Genomic DNA, 23,407 nt, shown 5'->3' on the forward strand with positions numbered 1-23,407 from the left:
ATCGAGACAGCTCTTAATATAAGAAGGTATCTATTCTCGTATAAACTTTTCCCCTTTATTAATGATTGACTGCATCTGAAAGAATTAAAATTAAGTAAGTAGAGTAACACAGCAAGCTTTTTCCTGATTATGAAAAATGATCTTTTATAGGTACAAAAAGTTTATTAAATGAATTAATATACTCACTCTCCAAAATACTCTTGTATTTGATGTTTATTTATATCTTTATAATAATCGTCTTTTGGTATGACCATAACTTCAATTTGTACTGGTTCTGAGGGACATGATTTATCAGTGAAGTTAAAATTTCTATCATACGCTTCTTAAACCTACAAAAGCAGAAGATAGCTTAGAACTTGTTTTTCACAAACAATAATAAACGAAGTGAATAAAGGTTCATAGAATTATGGTCAAGAGTTTAATGTTAATCAGTAAATACATTCACCAAGAAAATATAAAGTACTGTAGTAATTTATTTACTTTTATTTACTAACCTCTCTACAAGGTCTGCCTTTCTTCCACTACAGGAAGCACCCCTCTTCTTTAATTCTTCTTTGAGTTGATTTAATTTCCAGGTACAATACATTGCACAGGTAAACATCAGACAGGTAAACGTGGCACAGGTAAACGTTATACAAAAATATTTCGTATGAACCGCTCTGAACCATAGAACGTAAATAGATCATACACGTGGCGCCCTCTGACTATGAAATCTTCCCCATTATGAAAAAAAAGCAAACATAAGGACATTGTATTAGTGGCCGTAGATATTCAGGAAAAAAATTATAACTCTACTAGCATTATCCAGGGAGGAAACAGGGGACAACGTTTGTATGGAAAAAAGGGCGGTGTGGACTCCTCTTAATAATTCTTCAAGCCCCATAAGAGCACCGGTGATCGCGACAACAATAGAATACAAAAGCATTTCATGGAATCTGCGATCGAAGTATTAATGCGTATAGAATAAAAATAGATTACTGATAAATGATAATATCAGGCAAAACAAAGAGTGACAACGTGAATTTTTATACCAGGTAAACAAAAAAATATTATACCTTATTATTATGGCAAAACAACAAGCCAACATTTTAGACTGTTTTATTTACTTAAATATTTACTACAACATCACGTTCATTATAATCATAATCTCTCAATAGATATCTTGTGGTGGTGATATTCTTGTAGAATTCTGCAGATTTTCTTGCAGTTCTGGTAAGATTCGGGCTCGAATAGTCAACTTGGTACAATCCAAACTTTAGGCTGTAAAACGAAAAACATATTTATGATTAGTTTGACGCATCACGGATAGATTGAACGCCTCCGTGGTCTAGTGGTTAGAGCGTCGCTCTCGACTCCGGAGGTCGTGGGTTCGAATCCCGCGTTGGAAACATGTTATTTCCAAGTTTGGTTAGGACAATGCAGGCTGATCACCTGATTGTCTGACAAGTACGATGATCCATGCGTCGGATGGGCATGTAAAAAGTCGGTCCTCCGCCTGATCTCTCGCCAGTCGTGTCGGTCTTCCGTCCCACTGGGTTATGAGAGTAAAAGGAATAGAGAGTGCTCTTGTGTACTGCGCACACACTTGGGCACTATAAAATTACTCCTGCGTACCTGGCCTGGTTTCAATGAAACCGGCCACCGTCACCGAAACCGGTGTGGGGAGTATTATTAGATGGCGCTGAGTTAAAAAGTAATCGCGCTAACGCTTTTTTGTTATAACGAAATTGAAATATAATGAATTATGACTATAATTATTATTGTTAAATAAGTAAACGGATGATAACTTTATTTAAAATGTTACTAAAAACTGTTTAACACCACTCACAAAAGTATTAAAATATTAAATCGAGAAATAAAAACTTACGTGTATCCATTGATCCATTCAAAGCAGTCCATGAGGGTCCAAACACTGTATCCTCTCACATCACACCCTCGATTCACTGCCTCCATGATGGAATTCAGGTAGCTGGCCAGGAAATGCACCCTGTCTTCATCATCAAAACCCCCATTGTTGGGCCAGCCGTTTTCTGTGACGTACACAGTCGGATTGTCGTACAACTCTTTCACTTTCATAAGTATTTTGGTAGCACCCCAAGGTACGAACTGTAAATAGAAGGCTTTAATATCAAGAAGGATCAACAACTTGGTCGCTAACAAAGGCCGATTGTTTGATTATATATAATATTATATAAACAAACCATCTTTCCTTCTTCTTTCTTCTTCTAATCAAAACAGCTCAACCGATTTTAATAAGATTTCTGATACTTCGTTAGGCCTGAGAATAGGTTTTTATCTACTTCTTATAATGATACTAGAAATAATTTATATAACAAAACAATGTTTGCCGGGTCAGCTTCTTTTAATATAGACTAGATGACGCCCGCAATTCAGTTGCGCCAAAATTCGTTTTTCGCGCGGGAACCGTACATTTTTTCGGGATAAAAACTATCCTATGTCCTTTCTCGGGACTCAAAGTATCTCCATGCCAAATTTCAGCAAAATCGGTTCAGCGGTTCGCGCGTGAGGTAACAGACAGACAGACAGACACACTTTCGCATTTATAAATTATAATATTAGTATGGATTTCTTGTGCCACTTCATATTACCTACCTGAATTCTTTCAAAGTTTGACCTTGGCCAGGAACGAGCTACAGTAATCCCGACACCAGCGTCATCTTTAAAGGAAGGCACCGGATACATTCCCCTGACTGACTCGTTTCTGTACACCAGATTACTGGAGTAGATATTCAGACCCATGAAGTCAGCACTACCTCTGATCAGCTCCACTTCATCCTCAGACAAGGTGGGCAGACGAGACCTTGGGAATCCCTGCTTCAAGGACTTTTCAGCGACCATCTTCTTCACTATTTGTGGAAAGTCACCAGTTTTGGAGAATATTGGATCCGCGAATATGCCTAGCTGAAAATTAAAATAAAGCAATGAGCACAGTTGTAAAGTTTGAGGTATAACATTTTAATTCATGAAGATAAAGAGTTTCCTATCATCATCAATTAAAGCAAATCATGAACAAAATTAAAACAAATTAATAAGGATTGCTAAGCTTTCACGGGTCAACCTAAAAATTTGAAGAAAATATACACATAAAACTTACATTAAAAAGGAGCATATCATAAGCCGCTTGCCTATCTTCGGCAGCACTAGAATTATACGGCTCAAGCCATTCAGACATCAGCGTTATACCTATTTTTCCGTTCTGGTACTTATATTTCTTCTGGTACAACTCATACGTGCGAGCATGAGCAAGCAAGACATTCTTTGCGCACATATATTCACCGATTCCTGAGAGGTTCAAGAATGGCGCATGTATTCCCGTACCGTATCCGTTGTTGCACACAGGTTCTGGCTCATTAATCGTCACCCAGAACTTGACTCTCTCGCCAAAATTGTCGAAAATTATCTTAGCATAGTCCAAGAAGAAGTCGACTATAGCTGGGTTCGTCCAGCCACCCATTTCCTGCATTTTCTCTGGAAGATCCCAATGGTAGATTGTGGCGAAGGGAGTTATATCATTCTTTATGAGCTCATCGATGAAGTTACTGTAATAATCTATACCAGCTTGGTTGATTTTATTCGCGAAACCGGTGGGTAAAATTCTGGACCAAGAGATGGAGAATCTGAAGAAGTCTAAGCCGACTTCTGTCATTAGTTTTATATCGTTCTTGTAGTTGTGGTAAAGGTTCGTAGCAATATCTGCTGTGCTGCGGTCTGTAATAACTGATTGTTTATTGTGAATAGCTACGTCCCATATGGATGGTCCCCTTCCTGAAAATAATGTAATGTTAGAACACAATTTTCAGCTGTATTATAATAATCATAATTCATACCACATGAGTCGTGACGTCATCCTGTTTTTGAATGAAGCATCCGAAAAACTTGTATGACAAGTAACTACGACGCAGCTACGGTATACTAGATTAGATGTTCTTACCATCCTCATTCCAAGCACCTTCATACTGGTATGCTGAAGAGGAAGCTCCGAATAGGAAGCCCTCAGGAAACTGCCGGCCTTGCTGACATGTCACTGCTCCAAGGAAACTGGTAAAGTACCATTAAGAGGATTCCACACCGCCATTTTTTCCATACAAACGTTGTCCCCTGTTTCCTCCCTGGATAATGCTAGTAGAGTTATATTTTTTTTCCTGAATATCTACGGCCACTAATACAATGTCCCTATGTTTTCTTTTTTTTCATAATTTAATTATTAAATAAGATATGAACGTTCAAAAACCCAAAAAAATGGCCAGATTTTCCACTGTGTTCAAACGTCCAGAAAACAGATTTGGATAGATTATACAAAAAAAGCAAAACATAGGAACACAGCTCAAGCCTTTTTTTAATCTTTAATGAAAAAAGTACTTAAATCGGTTAAGTTTTGGAGAAGGAATCAGGGGACAACGAATCGTTGATTTTCTGGATTTTCTGCAGTTGTCTCTATCGCGTTCTGCGGTATAGGCTTGAGGTAAGGGAGACAGCTATAGATATTACACGTACTTTTTTTTCATTTCTCTAGCCGCTGTGGTATCCTCTTAAGGAGTTAGCACACTGAGACGGGCCGTGCCGGGGCTCAGCGTGCCGGGGCGCATCGCAAAAATCCGCCTCCATACAATTTGTATGGAAGCGGATGCGCGTATCGCACACTGTGCCGGGGCGCATCGGCGCGGATTTTTGCTCGGCGGATTTCCGTCAATGCGACACGGCCCGACAAGACCCGCTGCGCCCCGGCAAGATCCGCTGCGCCCCGGCAACAGCGGCGCGCGGATGTGATGCGATGCGGCCCGGCAAGCCTCGGCTCAAAATCCGTCAATGCGTTGCGCGCCGACCCGCCCTGGCACGCCCCGGCACAGTGAGCGTTAAAATCCAATGTGATGCGATGCGACCCGACCCGGCAATAGTGTGCTATAGGGCCTATAGCGCATTTTGCGCTGCGCTGCGCCCCGACCCGCCCCGGCACGCTCTGACAAAGTGTGCGCGAACCTTAACACTCATTAAGAACATGTTACCAAAATCAAGACTTCAAAGCGACTGGAAAATATACCAGAACCGTACATATTTCAAATAAGAAACACAAACATATGGGCTGTGTCAGTGCGGTCACTGGTCTTAAATTGACCCAGCAGTTTTGGACCCCAACACTCAAGTCAAAATAAAAAGGATTCTACTTTAAGGAAAACCCGTGTTGGATGTGTTTAAGATTGCTTGTTTTTTATAAGAAGCGGCCTCTCATATTAAACAAGCAATGCAACAGCAAAAAATGAAAAGGGCGTAAGCGACAAAATAGTTTTTGTCGCGTAATTTAAAAACCATAAATACATTTCATATAAGCTATGGGCAAATTTAAGTGTATGCTTGAACCAATCTATGTACAAATTTTGGAAGCTTAAATCACTCTCCTCTGTTGGCAAAATAGGAACCCTTTTTTTACAGAGGTCTTTTTGATTAATTATTCTGTGTTATAAAAGTTGACCAATGGTGCTATGCTATGGGTAATTCAAAGACAAAGACATGATGAATGCTGACAATGAACTTTAATTTCTTAGCTTTAGTCATTGCTGAGAAAAATCGATATCGCTAACAGCCAAATTATCAAGGCGTCGCTTTAATGCTTATTTGTTTGTGTTTTAGTAAGACTGTACCATAGAAGAAATTGCTTCATCATGCGAACCTACTTTATTCGGTTAAAAGTATACACCAGGGGCGGGAGAAATTGAAAATAGGTATTTGAAAATGTATTGCTGTCTCACCAATCTCAAGTCTCGCATCGCAGAGCGCGATAGAGACAACACGACAAAAGTTCTAATAAAAGAACAGAAAATCTTCGATTCGTTGTCCGCTGATTCCTTCTCCAAAACTTAACCGATTTAAATACTTTTTTCATTAAGAATTAAAGGAAGGCTTGAGCTGTGTTCCTATATTTTATTTATTTTTTGGATATTTTAGTCAGTTTTGTTTCCTGGGTGTTTGAACACAGAGGAAAATCTGGCCATTTTTTTGGGTTTTTGGACGTTCTTATCTTTTTTAATAATAAAATTATGAAAAAAAGGAAAACATAGGGACATGCTAATAGTGGCCATAGATATTCAGGAAAAAAATCATATCTCTATCGGCATTATCCAGGGAGGAAACAGGGGACAACGTTTGTATGGAAAAACGGCGGTGTGGAATCCTCTTAAGTATGTTAAACTAGATGAGCCCGCAACTCCGTTACGCCAAAATTCGTTTATCCAGCGGGAACCGTACATTTCTCTCGGATGAAAAGTGTTCTATGTCCATTCCTGGAACTTAAAATATCTCCACACCAAATTTTAGCAAAATTGGTTCAGCGGTTGGGCACAACTGCACAAAGAGGTAACAGACAGACAGACAGACGGACAGACAGACATACACACTTTCAACTTTTATAAATATAATATTAGTATTGATTTTTGTTAGTCAACAAACACTTACCACAATAAAATGTACACCTGCATCCTTTAAGTGCAAAATTTGAACTGGTACCTAGAATACTAAGCAGATTGAAGAAAAAAACACAAAACACCGGGTGTTGACTTTGAAAACCGGTAAAAGATTCGGGGAATTTTATGCATAAACATTAATATGTTATAAAGTTTTAAGCACAAACAAAGCTAATGAACTCGACAGGCTAGGCTAAAGGTTGGCTTACACAAAGTCGCTGCACAAAGAAGGCAGCGATTAAAAAAACTTTAATAACGAAGCAATATGTTGAAAGCTGCGCACCATTCTAAAATTAATACTATTTATTTATTTAATCAGGACACCAAACAGCACATACATCAAAACTCCACAAAATACAATATGAAATTATGAAATTATTAACTACTAAACTGAAGAACAATTACTTAATATGCTTTATTTATGTAAAAGTATTATAGCTGGTAAGATTATGCCTTTGGTAATAAAGTAGTGCGTACTGCTTGAAATATTTTGATACTGCAATTACTTTTTCACATTGCTTTTTCACTGCTTATATTCATATACCGCTTATACTTAGTTTATTTTTATTTACTTATTTTTAAGTTTTTATTTTATAGTTATTGAATTGATTAATATTGTTGGTTAATGATTGAACCGGAAAGTGATGAGTTTGTCTCATGTTCCTCGTCAGACGAATATTTGAGTGATGATACTCTAAACATATCGCTAAGATCTGCATTAAGTACATGTTTAGATACCTCCTTGAAATGTTTCAATGCCATTCACATAAATGCACAAAGTATTCCTGCGCACTACCCCGAACTTCTTACTTCCTTTGAATCCACAAACGCGCATGGTCTCCGAGTCATGGTTAAAACCTTGTTTACAATCTACAAGTTACTCTTTACCAGGTTTTACACTTATCAGAAATGATCGTGTTGGTAGGGGCGGCGGTGGCGTTGCCATTTATCTCAAATCTAATATTCCTTTTCGTGTAATTAGTGCGTCGCCGCAGCCTGTGCCAGTCGATACGGCTGAACATTTATTTATAGAGGTTGAACTACGTCATACTAAATTAATTCTTGGGGTTTTCTATAGTCCATCACTGCTTATTAATTATTTTTCGTCTTTTGAATCCCTTTTGGAAAGTTTATCTTCGCTTTATGATCACACCATAATAATGGGCGACTTCAATACGTGTTTGATAAAAAGTGATATCAGAGCCAAAAAGCTACGATCAGTCGTTGAATCGTGTGATCTTAACCTGTTACCTCTTAATGCAACACATAATATGCCTCAATGCAGCCCTTCTTTACTAGATTTAATTATTGTTTCCTCTGAAAATCTGGTTACGAAATATGGTCAACTTTCATCTCATTCTTTTTCTTACCATGATCTCTTATACTTGTCGTATAACTTAAAGCCACCAAAATTGAAACCTAAGGTTGTTATGCAGCGTAATTTTAAAAGTATGGACACAGAAGCTTTAAAGGCTGACGCGAAAGACATTGACTGGTCCGATTTGTGCATGGCGTCTTCTGTGGATGCTAAAGTTGAAATACTGACGCGAAATCTAATTTCTCTCTATGACAAGCATGCACCTGTTAGACCCATTAAACTAAAACACCTTCCTAATCCTTGGCTAACCGATGACATAAAGGCTATGATAAAAAAGAAGACTCGTGCAAAACTTAGGCTAAAGTTCAATCCCTCCGCTGCAAACATTGAAAGATACAAGAATTTACGTAACCAGTGTAACAGATTATGTAGAGACGCACAAAGACGACATATTCATTCATCTGTCGAGAATGGGGACGCCAGTAAGGTCTGGAAATTTTTGAATTCGATGGGAGTTGGTAAAAAACGAGAGAATTGTCCATTAAAAGCTAACGATGTTAATAATCTGATCACTCACTTTACCACCAATTCTTGCTACTATGATAATACCGTGAAGCTTAAAACTCTACAGAGCCTATCTCTAAACCTACCTACTCTCATAAACGAACAGTTTGTTTTCAGCGAATTTAAAGTCCATGATGTAAAGACCGCTGTGTTGTCCATTGCCTCAAATGCTGTCGGTGATGATTCTGTTAGCCGGAATATGATTCTTCCCATCCTTGAAATTATTCTTCCTATTATCACACATATTTTCAATCATTCTATTTATAGCGAAGTATTTCCCTCCAAATGGAAGGACGCGTTAATAATACCTATCCCCAAAAAATCTAATCCTAGCAACTATTCAGATTATCGACCAATATCTATTTTACCTTTCCTCTCTAAAGTTTTTGAAAAATTAGTTTACCGCCAACTTAATGCATATATTAATGATAATTGCCTACTTAATAAATATCAATCTGGGTTTCGGAGAAGTCATAGCACGGTAACGGCACTAACTAAAATAACTGATGACATAAGACTGGCGATGGACAACAAGAAAATTACTATTTTAGTTTTATTAGATTTTTCAAATGCCTTTAACTGTGTAGATTTTGATGTCCTACTTCAGCTACTGGCCGTTTTTCTAAATTTATCCCCATCTGTTTTAAACTGGTTATCCAGTTACCTTAAAGGACGTCGGCAAAGAATCAAAGTTGATGAACTACTTTCTGACTGGGCTTACACTTCTGCTGGCGTCCCCCAAGGCGGTGTGCTGTCCCCTCTACTTTTCTGTTTATTCATAAATACGATTAGCAAAAACATATCATCATTTTATCACATGTACGCTGATGATTTTCAAATTTATGTACACTCTTGCATTGAAAATTTGGCAACCGCAATTGCGCAATTAAATGAAGACCTGTCACACATTTGGGATTGGGCAAGTAATCACGGTCTACAGCTGAATCTTAATAAAACCCAAGCCATTATGATTGGTAGCCAGGGCATGTTACGTAGACTTGATCAATCTGATGTCCCTAATGTCGTGATGAATAACACAAAGATAAGTTACTCTAACACGGTTAAGAATCTGGGTGTCTTTTTCGACAAAACTTTGTCTTGGTCATGTCAAATTGATTCCGTTTGTAAAAAAGTTTTTGCGGCTTCTGCGTCCCTAAAACGTCTTAAGAATCTCCTACCTATACCAACTAAGGTTATGCTTGCTCAGACTTTATTGCTTTCAATTTTGGATTATGCTGACGTAAGTTACATAAATTTGACCGAAGACCAGCTAAATAGGCTGGAACGTATTCAAAACTTTTGCATACGTTTCATTTTTGGACTACGAAAATATGACCATGTCTCGGAGTTCAGAACTAAATTGAAGTGGCTCCCGATCCGTTACCGTAGGAATACTCATGTGCTGCACTTATTGTACAATGTACTTTTTGACCCTATGGCTCCACCCTACCTAAAGGAGATATTTACATTCTCATCTGAGGACGAGAATACTCGTCTAGCTTACAAACTAGATGTACCCACTCAAAAGACCAAATACTATGGTAATTCTTTTGCGTCCGTTGCCGTACGACTATGGAACTCATTACCCAATACTGTAAGAAAAGCGCCATCTCTTAGCATTTTCAAAAGACTACTCAAAGAATTCTACCTGACCGACAATATCAGTCAACAATCTGTGTAAATTATTATTTTAAGCTTTGTTTACTTGTTTGTCCACCCTAATTGTTATTTTCTAGATGTGATGCTCTCTGAAACGTTTTGATGGTTGCCTGGAAGACACCGCTTTTAGCGATAAGGCCGCCAAAATTGTACTTATATGTAACTGATGTGTATGTTATAACTGTATATATTCGTGGTGTACAATAAAGATTATTATTATTATTATTATTATTAAATGAATTATATATTGTGTGATTGTTAACTAACAATAATTTATACTAAGTATAGGTATATTTATACTAATATACATTAACAACAAAATTTCTGAGTAAGTATAACTTAAAACTATGATAAGTATTATTACATAATAATTATTTTATTTTATTACATTGAGATATTATTGCAAATTAAATTATATTCAGATTAAACATGTCAATGGATTATGGCAAAAAGTCAGAATTATAATGTGTACACAAAAACAAAATCATAGTAACTAATTTAATAGATGTCAAATAGAGAATTATTATAAACATGAATATGAATAGATAATATACTTAATTAATAATGATCGAACTAAAGCTACCAATAACGTACACTCTGATTGCGATGCACCAATCACGACTTGTTTATCCACTCCCCGCTTAGGGTGCGTTTCCACTCACGCGGAGTTTAGCGGTGCCCGAATTGACCAAAATTGGGACAGCGAAGCGGAGCAAAGATGTCGAGCATGGTGATTGGTCAATTCGGCACCGCTAAGCTGCGCTCCGCGTCAGTGAAAACGCGGCCTTACTCCTTGCCCCACCAAACAGGCCTAAAACTTAAACACGGCGCCTTCCCCTTCCATTTTCGCTAAACGATCTTAAAATTGGAAAAAATGCACCGTTCGATATCGAGCTGCATTAGGCTGTTTACACACGGCTGCTTCGATCAGTATCTGTGTCAGATAGCTAGGAGAGAAAGTGACACAAGGTGTCACCCATTGCCTTGACGAAAGGGACACGGCCGAGCACACAATGACGACGTGCCCTTCCTGGATGGAGCAACATACGGCCCTTACGGCCGTCATTGGAATGGACCTCTCGCTGCCAGCGATAATCCGGGCAATGCTGAGCAGTGAGATCGCATGGCAGGCAGTAAATGACTTTGCCCAGGAAGTCATCACCGCAAAAGAGGAGGCCGAGCGCAGGAGAGAACGGGAGGCGCTCGACCCTTTGAGACGGCCGAGGAGAAGACGCACGCGACGGAGTGGCCGCGGCGACTTACATTAGCCGGGTACTCGGGGCGGTGGTGTGGGGACACCGCCGCCCATTGCACCGAGTCCTAGAGAGAGCCGCGATGCGCAAGGTGTTGCTGCGCATCGCGGCCCCCCGAGTAGCGGGGTGGTGTCGGGTCTGTAGATGATCGCTGGTAGAGTTGCAGTAGGTTCTATCGTACCGGCAACTCTGCCTTAAGCGATGAGTGGAGCACCATGGGGTTTTAGTGGGTAGCAGGAGTCCCACATCCCCCGGCCGATATCACCAATTTGCCGGGGATGCGTAAAGCATTTCCCCATGTTATTTTTTTTAGGCTGTTTACACACACGCCGTAGCGTTACTACTTACTACTGTGCAGCGCAACGCAGTCTCAATGTGTCTGACCCTTAGGTCATTGATAACATCACCTCAGCTATAAAAAATAAAACAAGACATATTTTCAATAATTTATTACCGGGGCACAAATCACATACATAAATATATTCAGGTAAATGACTAGAGAATAGATTTACTATAGACTATAGTGAGTATTATTTGCACAAGGTTGGATTTATATATGCGTCTGCCCGAACACGCGGTTTGGCCACATCGCGAGATTTCAAGCCATAATATTATAAGTACTTATATAATTATGTAATAATAATCTCCCCACACCGGTTTCGGTGACGGTGGTCGGATTCAATAAAACCAGGCCAGGTACGCAAGAGTAATTTTTAAATAGTGCCCAGGTGTGTGCGCAGTACACAAGAGCACTCTCTATTCCTTTACTCTCATAACCCAGCGGGACGGAAGACCGACACGACTGGCGAGAGATCAGGCGCAGGAAATAATATGTTTCCAACGCGGGAATCGAACCTACGACCTCCGAGTCAAGAGCTGCGACGCTTTAGAGTCTAGACCACTGGACCAACATAACGATTTATTTAAATAGCGGCGCGGCGTGGTCACGCTGTTTTTTAGGGTTCCGTACCCAAGGGGTAAAAACGGGACCCTATTACTGAGACTTCGATGTCTGACCGTCTGTCCATCTCCAGGCTGTATCTCAAGAACCGCTATAGATATACTTCTGAAAATTTTATAGATTGTGTGTTTCTGATGCCGCTACAACAAGTAACAACAAACACTAAAATCAAAATAATACTAAAAATGGCAAGAGATATACATTTAAAATTTTAAAAAAATCTTTTATTATATGTGTACTTTTATAATTAGTAATAGCATTAAAATAAAATAAAAATTTAAGGGGGGCTCCGATACAAAAGACACAATTATTGGCCTATTTTTGCTCTTTAATGGTACGAATAACGGAACCCTTCGTATGCGAGTCTAACTCGCACTTGGCCGACTATTTACATAATATAATTTCTTTATAATCTCGCAGCGCGCCAAACCGCACGTTCGGACGCAATTAAATCGAGCCTGATTATGATAATTGCCTAAGATGACTTTGCAATTCAAACAATTTAAAGCGCATTTTCGAATAGTATGTTCATAATTATCCTAATTATAATTTTAAGACTACGTTTTACCAAAATATAAACATTTAACATCTTAGTATTACTTACAGTATTTTTTTTATTTCTTAGTAGGTAAGTACAAATTAAAATAAATTAAAGAGGAAGAAGTGGCTTACAAAAATGTGTAGCTCTAACATTTTTCATAAAAAAAAATATTTGGAGAACATGTCAGACAAATAACAAAAAATGCTGCGCTGTATTCGTAATAAAATTCTACCCCCTTACTAATAAACGCTGTACAGTGTTTTGTCTTCTTCAATCCAATTAAAAATGTCACTTGTGTGACAGGAACAAAACACTGGTATAACTATTCAAAGCTTATACAACGTTTATTAGTAAGGGTGTTAGAATATTATATTATATTGAAATCAGTGCTATAAGTATAATATAATTTTAGCATAATATTATTATACCTACAAAATTTGACAAGAAAAATTTAGGCATGATGACTATTTTTTTTTCTTATCGGTAATTGAAGGATACTTAAAAAATAGAAACATCAAGATAGCTTAAAAATTCACCAAGATATGACGATTCAAATATCCCATAAAAAAGACCTGTCCGAAACGCTCCATACAAAGTGCTACGAAAGAGTCTTTCGTAGTTTGTACGCATCGGGAGACAACTTTGTTCGACAGGTACATTAAATATTACGTTTATGAAAGTGGTTTCATAACAAAAGTTGTTTTTAATTGCATAAGTTATCGAATTGTATACAAATATTAAGAAATTTAATTGAAAAAATAATTCGACTTGAATATCCAACTTTAAAGGCGCATAACAAAAAAAATACAAATGCTATCAAGCTGAAATTTTGGGAACACTTATTTTTTACCGTGATTTCTTTATTTTATTAATAAAATTCGCTAATCTTTGACCTTGTCATCATCCCTATTAGCTAAAATAATGTTTTGTTATAAATATACTTAGGTAAGTACCTACTTTAAATAATAGAGTTTCTGACATAAATTATTATACTAGTAATATGTTAAGAATATTACATATTTTAAACTGATATGTTTCCTAAAAACACACCTCTTAGATAACTAGACAAACATAACTAATAATATTTTAAATGGTTACCTATTATACCTATTTAAATTGTAAAAAAAAAAACTATCAAAATATTCTATAAGAACAATGTTGATGGCATTTAATATAATATATTTAATATTATTATTATGTAAGTAATTTAGTGGAATGAACAGATCATAAAATATATTACAATTTATTTATCATCTTTATTATATTGCGAGGTGATTTGATAATATTATGCTACATTTGACTCTACTACATTCTTCTGTCCCTTTCATTTCATTTAATTAAATCCGTCACTAGTTAGAGCATGAGGGCAATAGTGTCACAAAACGAGATTAGTAACACGCCTTCTGTCTCATTCTAACAAAAGACGGCTTTAAGTAACTGAAACAGGACAGAAAAATACAAGTGCAATGCGGTGTCATCGTAGATTTGTTTCAATCCAAAAATATAGTTACATTTTTTTTTAAAACTGTCGATTTCTGAATTCAATATGTCAATCTGTCAATTTATATTTTGGTTATAAAATTATTCTTATTTCTTCAGTAAATATACATAATACAAGGAACATTTGGTAGCATATTAGACATTTAATAATTATTTATTAATCCATTTCTATTTGTAGATATTATGTTGCATATGCTTTGAAACTTACAACGTGTAAAATATATACTTAATACTATGATAAAGGAGTATTATATTGCCAGTGTTAAATAAATTGCACTAATTGTATCGAGGCTAATCGTAATTTTATTATAACTTGGTATAACGTGTATATTTGCTTGGCTATACAATAATCTATTTAATAGACACAAAATATAATTTACGTATAATATTATTTAAACTGTAATGTGAAATGTTTTACTATCCTATACCCGGGTTTCTGAGGTTTTTTAATATGAGCTTATTTATTAAATGGATTTGTAAATTAGTTAATGTTAGCCAATTAATTCGCCTTTCCCAAAGTGGGCGATAACGCCCCTTTGTGGGCGCTGAAGGTGTGGGACCCAGAAAAAAAATGGAGGCGTTGTGCAGATGCTTGGGAGGTGACTTATTTCATCTGGATGCATTTTAAATTAAAACAAAGGGGGCGCTTAAATATAATTTGTGCTCAAAATGGGCGGTAGACAAAATGAGTTTGGAAACCCCTGTGCTAGAGAAATGATAAACTCCTCTCTAAAAACCTCATAAACCCGCCACCATTTTCGTAATGCTGTAACTAGGCGGTAGCGGTCATTGACCCCGTGGCAAAAAAGTCATATTTCATCGTTTTCTATAAAACCACACAAACACATTTGACACAGAAGTGATGTTTCTAGTGTAACTGTTGCACTCATAGTAGAACATTATTTACTTAATTGTAATTATGTATTTCAAAATTTTTACATAAGCCCCATACATTATTAACTGTCAAACTCTTCATCAAATTGAAAGTTAATCATATCATATAAGAGGTCAATTTTTGCTTTTAAGTGAACATAATGCAGTGCGAGCATTATTCTAATACATAGCTCCTAAACTAGTAAAGACAATGACCGCTGCTGCCATCTTGTTTCATTTTGACAATAGACTCCTAAATTACCTTAATCTACATCTTTAGAATGATCTAGGATGGGTGAGATTGGTTAGAATATATTTTCTAAGAATATAGTAATAATATTTTATATGATACTCATATAATGGCAAGACAAACGGACTAGCTGGTTATTTACTTAACTCTATACCATAGACAACTAGACCACAGACAGTAAAAAAAGAAAATTGTATCTATTTTGTTAGCTTACGAATGATTGCAAGTACCTAATTTTATTGTTTAACATGTAGACTACTTGAATTAGTTTAATGAGGCATAATTTCATGATTTATGAAATAATGTATAGCACAGCAAGCAAGCTACAGCAGGATTTAACATTTATCGTGTAGAATACGATTGATCTACTATTATTAATTATCTATCTATAACTGCTGGAATAATCTACATTCTACAATATAGAAGACCAAGCTTTTTCTGTTTTAGAGTTCTACAATGTCTGCAAAAAACTGTGCAGCAACATACGATCAAAAAAATGTACTAAAATGTTAAATATTATGTCTACTAAAATAGCAAAACTATAAAATATCATTAACAAGTAACAAAATACAGGTATATTAAACCCTGTGTTAAGTTGGCTAAAATCTTTTTATCATAAGATCAATTATTGTTTTATTGACATAATTATTTTAGGCTACCCTTGCCCAAATTCTAAACTAAAGTAATTATTTTGAATTGTGACAGTCTTGCCATGATAATGTCAATATTTCTGTCATGAAATTTTTGCCAATTATGTGCCATATTATGTCCACAACACTTTAAAAGTGTTTCTATTTGCAGTAATGGCTGGTTTTATTACGTTTATCTATTTCACTAACGCTTTTGATTGGTTAACTCAAACGCGTTAGTGCGTTGTGTTCTATTAAAATATTAAATATTAATCTATTAAAATGTCATCAGAAACCAGAAATTATTATGATGTCTAAATCATCAGCCAATACTAGTTTTACAGCAATTTTTTGAATTATATTCTCTATCTGTAAGTCAACTATTTAGTGAAATATTTTTAAGTACCTATATTCGTAATAATATTTAAATAATTTTATATGTTTGATGACTTATTTAGCCAAAACTACATCGTATAGAACTATAGACTATACTATAGGACAATACATAGTACAACAATAGAAGTAACCACATCGATATGATACAGGCAATATAATTTTATTTTACTAATTAGTATAACGTCTATATTATGTGAAATTTATAATTTAATAACAAAATAATATTGTTTTAACATTTTATATGTTCAAACAATATATTTTGTGTTTATAGTGCGATTATAGTGTTTTATATAAGTCAACATTATAACTAATGTTCATTTACGATTTCAGCAAGATTTTGATATGCTATAACTTTTATATTTTTGCTAGGTCGCAAATTTAATATTGCCTGCTTACCAAACCAAACCAGAATGCCACTTCTATAAATAAAATATATCTAAACTCTATAATAGCTCAAGTAAGTTGTAAAATTTTGTCAATTTTTACAAATTCTTTTATTTTATTATACATATGATGCAATTTAATAAATACTTAATTATGAACTATATTATACAGGTTGTTAGGTTTAACACCGCGCCGTTATCCTTAAAACCATCAAAATATGAGCCTGTCAAAATGAGCAACTTTTTCTATAGGAACAATGCTGGGAACTCAAAAAAATGTCGTCTTCATACCCCTAACAAATTACCCGGATCGGCAATGGGTATGAACTATGGAGACGGATTTTTTTGAGTTCCCAGCTGCATTGTTCTCATAGAAAAAGTTGATCATTTTGACGGGCTCATTTGATGGTTTTAAGGATAACGGGGTTAAACCTAACACCCTGTATAAGTACTCAGATCCAAAATTACAAATTCTTATGTTAACCTTAACTTTATTTGGACTAAAACAACATTAAATTTGTTCGATAAACAAAAATTACCATTCGCATGCAAACTTACTGCAACTTTTTTTAGATTCATACATTTTTGGCATCTCATGAATTTTTTGTCACGAAACTGTCAAATTTTAGGGTTTGTTCATTTTTCTTTAAATGATTATAAGTATTCTTTAATATTATAAACTAAGCCACTGTATCATTGTGATTCGAGACTTTGACGAATACATCATAACTGATATTATAATATAATTAAGTAATGTTATAATAATTATCTTAAATATAAAATTCAAAACTTACATTTTTTCATGCATACCTACAATTAAAAATTTAGATTTAACGTTTTTAACTTGACACGATTTACGACGAAATTCGTATAATATTTCTAATTGACCTTAATCATAATAAAATCGAGCTGCCAATAAGTACAATTTGTTTGTATAACATTATAATTATAATGTAATATGGATAATGAGAATTAAGCCATTTTACGTCGAAATGGAATGACAAAATTATAATATTCTAGACATAATTTTTACCAAGTTTGTGTAATATTGTAAAAATAAAGACATTATGACAAGATATAATAATTAAACTTTTACCAGATTTTTTTTTATCATGGAATGGACGTTTTTGTAGCCTAGCGCGAAGAAAAATTTGGTATCCAACTCTAGACCCCTCCCGTCGTTTCTAAAGTCGATTAAGACTTATTTCGCCTGGATGTTCCCATAAAAATGACGTGGATTAAAGGCATAAAGTCTTCTCAGTATTATTTCTAAAAAGAGCATTCTGCCTTTGATTTTAAACAGACTATAACAGTTGCCTTCATTTACTGTAACCACGTTTTTGTCATTAATAGTCGGATTTTCTCCAATTTTTATCAAATTTACCCAATGTCAGTAATCAGTAATCAGATTATCAGTTTCTTTGAATATAGCGTTTCTAGTTACATCTAAATATATCTTTTATCATTAAAATAGTCGGATTTTCTTTCTTCACTGCCCAACGTCAGTTAAATATCAGTTTCTTTGAATATAGCGTTTGGATTCACGTCGAAATGGATGTACCTCGATTCCGGATCCTGTATGTCCTGAGCATCGTTGTCATCAACTGGTGGTGGCTTAGAATTATCTGTATGAAACTCTTGTTTGAAATTACCTGAAACCCAAAAGATTTAGATAAAATCAAAAACACACAAGTGTTTCATGACACATAACTTTTCATATGTTTAGCAATTTAAGTTTTTTGACAAAAAATAAGAATTAAAAAATTGCAAGAAATGTTTTTATTAAGTACTTAAACTTTTTTTTTTACTTTCATGTGATTTCATTACATGTCAGGTGACGACAGGTCAGGTTGAAAGAGTGGACTGTCATTGGACTGTCAATTAAAAAAAAAAACTTGAACAATATTAATAGGCAAATTAAAATAAACTAGTTACTTTATAACATTATAAAAATAGACATATATATTATGCGCTTGCTACTTTATAACGTTATAAAAATATAGCGAAGTACAAAAAAAAAACAACACAAATAATACTTACAAGCAAAACTGAAGCAGCAAAATAAAATCTGAAATCAACTAAAATAACACAAATCTACAGCCATCGCAAACTCACAACAAACATTCAAACAAAGGAAGTGTGATATTATATTGTCTTGTAACGACAGTCGACGAAGCAACTTTAAGCTATTTTAAACCATTTAATTGACATTTTAAGTAAATATGATTAAAAAAGTAGGGTAGTAAGGTAAAAAAAAATAAAAAAAGTAAAAATAAAAAATTGTATATTATACTTTTATTTTTAATTTAAGTATATTATAATTTATATTGGTTGTTTATATTTTTAACATGTTTTAAAACCAATTTTTCTTTGATATTTTAGTAATACTAATTTTATATTCGAAACAAATTCCAATAAAATCAAAACACCAGCCTTATTTTGACTAAAAAGCGCGATAAATAAAAAATGCATTATTTTACATTTATTAAGTAACTTGTGTATGTACCAGCCGCAAATAAACAGGCTATTTAAAAATAGCCTCTATCACTAAAGGTATAGAGAACACACACATTCGTTCAATCTTGATACACAAGAAAGGTAATATTTAAGTATATATATCATATTCTTCCTCGAGGGAATGTCAAGATACCTAAACTAAGAAATTATTTTAAACTTCAACACAATAAGTGTCGAAGGTAAAAATTGCATTTGGTCAAGATATTTTGTCTAAAAAAAGTTTATTCAAACGTACTTATTGTACGTCATTTTGTTACTTTTTTGATGGTATGACATATGCACCAATTTTTTTTACGCACTTAGTGTAATAGAAATAATTAAACTTAAAATACTTTTGGCGTCATGTTCCAAAAATCTGTGCAGTGAATCACTTACAGTGATTTTTTAAAATAAATTTGATTTGGTGTAAATCGCATTTTGTCACAAAATGCCTGACTAATCAAAGTTATCTATGCCATGAACATTATAAGGTGTAACCAATACATTTCCCTTCTTCAAAACAATTAAGTGGTAGAAAGGGACAAAGTATATACAATTTATTTGGTATTAAGCACATTAGGAAAAGTCTTTTAGACGGATCAGCCGTGCTTTGGACTAGTAAAACCTTCATATAAATATTATTTACAGTATACGAACACAAGAATTAAAGTTGTCTCTGTTTATTTTTTACCTTAATATGAAAAGAATAGAAATTAAAAATGTCATATAATTATAAAATTACTTTATTATGTCTCATTACTACATACTGTCAAAAATACTTTTCAGATTTTTACAGTCATTAAGCAAAATATGACACTCTTACTTTTTTAATTAGACGTCAAATTTTTATGCATAAACAAAGACAATTTTAAATCCGAAAATTATTAAGTGATCTTAAAAACTAATATTGCAACATAGTCAAATGCAAGCGTTAAAAATAATACTAACTAATTAACATTTCGTGCTTCAAAATAATTACTTGTATTAAGCGTTAAACAATGGTAAAAACCATTTGTTCGAAAGAACAAAAATAAGGACAAATCTACAAACATTTCATGTAATCTTGATGTCCAAAATATTTGTTATAAAACTGTTGTAAAAAAATATCAATGTTAGTGTAATGGACTGTCAAAATGAAATGACACTTTTCCGCAAAAAAATGGTTACAAAAAGAGCAACATTCGTAGATCCGTCCATACTAAAACTACGTAAGATCAACAAACCTTTGCCTACAATAAAAAGAGTATACATTTTGGAATGTCAAATTCAACTTTGGTTTTATCAAGGCAAAGGCTAGTCCGTGCAAAGTCGTCCCAACAACATGTGCGGTGTCTGAGGTTTTTTTGAAGTTTAAATAACCGGTTTTTTTTTATTGGCTTTGGCTGTATTTATATGCATCCGCCCGAACGCGCGGTTTGGCGGCTACACCGCGGGATAACAAGAACATGTATGTAAATGATAGCGCGACGGCGCCCCTATTTAAATAAATGGTTACCTGTTATTTACTTGTGATTTCGCAATGTAGCCGCCGATCCCCGCGTTCATGCTGTCGCACATAAATCCACCCTAATCTATAAATTAGACGCTGTTAAATATTTGTGTATTAACCCACAATTTTCTTGTTGTTGAGTTTCGAATGCTGTCTTGTTTTAAATTATCTAAAAAACGTAGTCACGTAGCATATAAATGCAGTCGCATTTATAACTCAATACGTATTTTTTTGCGGGACGATACACAAATGCTTAGCAGCGTCCAACTGACCAATTAACAACGCTATCGAATAGATAAACTCCCGTCAAACTCAGAAACCATTGAGGAACCACGAGTCCGGACGGACTATACATCAAGTGGCACACTTTAAGCAACTACATTTACAGTTCACTTTGCTCACGCGCTTCCTACAGAACCCGTAGCACTTCAGAGCTAAACAACAAAACCCGGTTTTCTCCGACTTGCAAGACTCCCTACTGTTCAACCTCTCTAGAGGCGGGACTTCGTTCTCTTTTAGCAGCTCATGCAGTCGACTTTTCAACTGCATGGGTGAGACGCTTTTATCTCGGTTTAGTGTCGTTTTTTCCGGTAAAGCGTCGATAACTGTCAAATCGGCGGAACCATTCGACGGATCCGCGTTTGGAGACCTAGACTCTATGCTCTCTGGTGTGTACGGTTCCTTGCAGTGGTTGGGATTTAGCAGTGTCGTATCAATATCATTGACGAAAATACCGTCGTAACTGGAATAATCCGCTTTAGTGATTTCTACGAAGGGTATCCTAAATATGGTCTCATTTAGAGACCCCGTCCGAGTTCTTTTTAATTTGTTTTCAACCGGAATTTTGTCCGGATAGCTTCCGGACGCGTCTAGTTTTAGTCTGCTGGAGTACAGATCGGGGTCCGTAGGTAGGCGCGTGAGCTTTTTGTGCGTTTTTAGGGTACCGCAGGCGCACAATGCACAGGGGGTGTTCTGGCAACACTGAACAGTACCTCGATCGCTTTGCAGCATCACCCGAAGATAAATCGGCTGGGAAGAGAAAATTTTGTGGTTGTATATGCGTAACTCTTGAAGCTTACAAAGCAATATAATTAGATCTATAGGAGCGAAAAGAAGTACCTTCGAAGAAATTGATCCATGCAGTTGAAGGACCTACGTCATTAGGTCGGATTATATCAACTTAATGTAAGACGTCATCTGTCGACTGGTTGGACAAAACGCGACGAAATTACGTAGGTCCGCCATCTGGCTATGAATCAATTTTCTGATAGTAGAATGACATTTTGCTACTGTGTCTTTATTTCGCGTAGAACATTAAATATGCTTACTCAATTCCATAGATCGGCGGAGAGATCGATAAATAAATTGAGTGAAAGAGACAAACAGCGTTAAGACTTATTAAAAAAAATTCCGGCGCGGCGACCGGTATAGCAAGTCTAAATAGAGAGGTAAGATATAATATTTATCTTTATAAACTAAGATATTGTTAATACAAACGTTTATAATAATATGTATAACAATATTACGTACTAATTTTGAACTATACAGAAGTAAGATATAATATTTCTCTTTATAAACTAAGATATTGTAAATAGCAAAGTTTATAATATGTACAACAATATAACGTACTAATTTTGAACTGGTATAAAAACTTTGTACTAAAAGTACGGTAGCTTGAAATTCTGAAAACCTGACAGTTTAATTCATATTGTTTTTTTTTTTACAAAGACAAACCATGTATAGTTAGATAACATTTTTATCTGTTTAATATTGTTATACATTGAGGTTTGTGATCCATAACTACCTAAATTACTTGTGATTAGTATTGCATGCAAACTTTAAATACTTTATCTTCAAATTGAAGATAATAAAAATAAGATTACTTTATGTGGGTAGTAAAAAGTTTAGTTGGTAGTTAATAAGTTTATTCAGTGTAGAATTAATTAGATTAACTAAATTACTAAAAGGGTTAGTATAAATAAGTAGTAATTAAAAGATATAAGTTAGAATAAACCTTATAAGAGTTAATATAAAATGGTACAAATGTATTAAAATCTAGTGTAAGCCAGTGTAAAGTGGAAAAGTCTAGTCAAACCAGCATTAACTGGTCGAAACCAATATAAACTAGCATAATATAATATAATATATTGGTTCAAACCCGTAAAAATCAACGTAAACTGGTTTAAACCTCAATAAACCGATTCAAACCAGATTACACCGGTTTAGACCACTATAAACCGGTTCAGACCACAATAAACCGGTTTTAACCAGTACAAACTGGTCCAAACCGGTCTCCCAAGCCTCACCTTATGATCTCCCATGCACGCCGTGTCCCCTATCATCCCGTACTCGCTCCTTCGCCGCGTCGGATGGTCGACCAACCGCCGGAGCTCGGCGGAAGTCTCTCCGGACTTCGGTGACCCTTCCGATTGGTTCCGGACGAGCTTCCGACGGTTCGGTGACGCGTCGGAGTCGGAGTTCCTGATGGAATAATGATTAGTTAGGATACAGGAAGTAATGATAAGCAAAAAATAAGATTCTGCGCCGCCTGCCTGTAATTCTGCGTACTGCAGGCAGACTTGCCTAATAGCCTAATATGGCTAAGAACCGTTTTAGTGC

General features: G+C 35.3%; 2 protein-coding genes across 4 annotated transcripts in view; both read right to left on the minus strand.

The window, feature by feature from the left end:
• Positions 1-1,081: 1,081 nt before the first annotated feature.
• On the minus strand, positions 1,082-6,507 carry LOC121737572 (myrosinase 1-like). The gene is made up of 6 exons (XM_042129230.1): positions 6,469-6,507; positions 3,953-4,059; positions 3,116-3,786; positions 2,614-2,922; positions 1,868-2,106; positions 1,082-1,260 (listed from the first exon to the last, which is right to left on the minus strand). Exons 1-6 carry the CDS (start codon positions 6,489-6,491, stop codon positions 1,107-1,109), a joined length of 1,503 nt encoding a protein of 500 aa, XP_041985164.1. The 5' UTR covers positions 6,492-6,507; the 3' UTR covers positions 1,082-1,106.
• An 11,380-nt stretch (positions 6,508-17,887) lies between these two features.
• The window catches only part of LOC121737571 (inositol polyphosphate-5-phosphatase A), a 36,911-nt gene continuing 31,391 nt past the window's right edge, over positions 17,888-23,407 (minus strand). The window contains exons 11-13 of one of the 3 annotated variants that reach the window (XM_042129227.1): positions 23,095-23,269; positions 21,781-21,817; positions 17,888-18,455 (exon numbers count right to left, since the gene is read on the minus strand). In XM_042129227.1, the coding sequence (XP_041985161.1) occupies positions 18,310-18,455; positions 21,781-21,817; positions 23,095-23,269 (358 nt within the window). In that variant the 3' untranslated portion in view covers positions 17,888-18,309. Of the gene's footprint in view, positions 18,456-20,119; positions 21,818-23,094; positions 23,270-23,407 lie in introns of those variants that run through there. The other 2 variants (XM_042129228.1, XM_042129226.1) reach the window with 2 other exon arrangements.

The sequence above is a fragment of the Aricia agestis genome, chromosome 21, assembly GCF_905147365.1.
Source record: "Aricia agestis chromosome 21, ilAriAges1.1, whole genome shotgun sequence".
In the NCBI taxonomy this organism is placed as follows: Eukaryota; Metazoa; Arthropoda; class Insecta; order Lepidoptera; family Lycaenidae; genus Aricia; species Aricia agestis.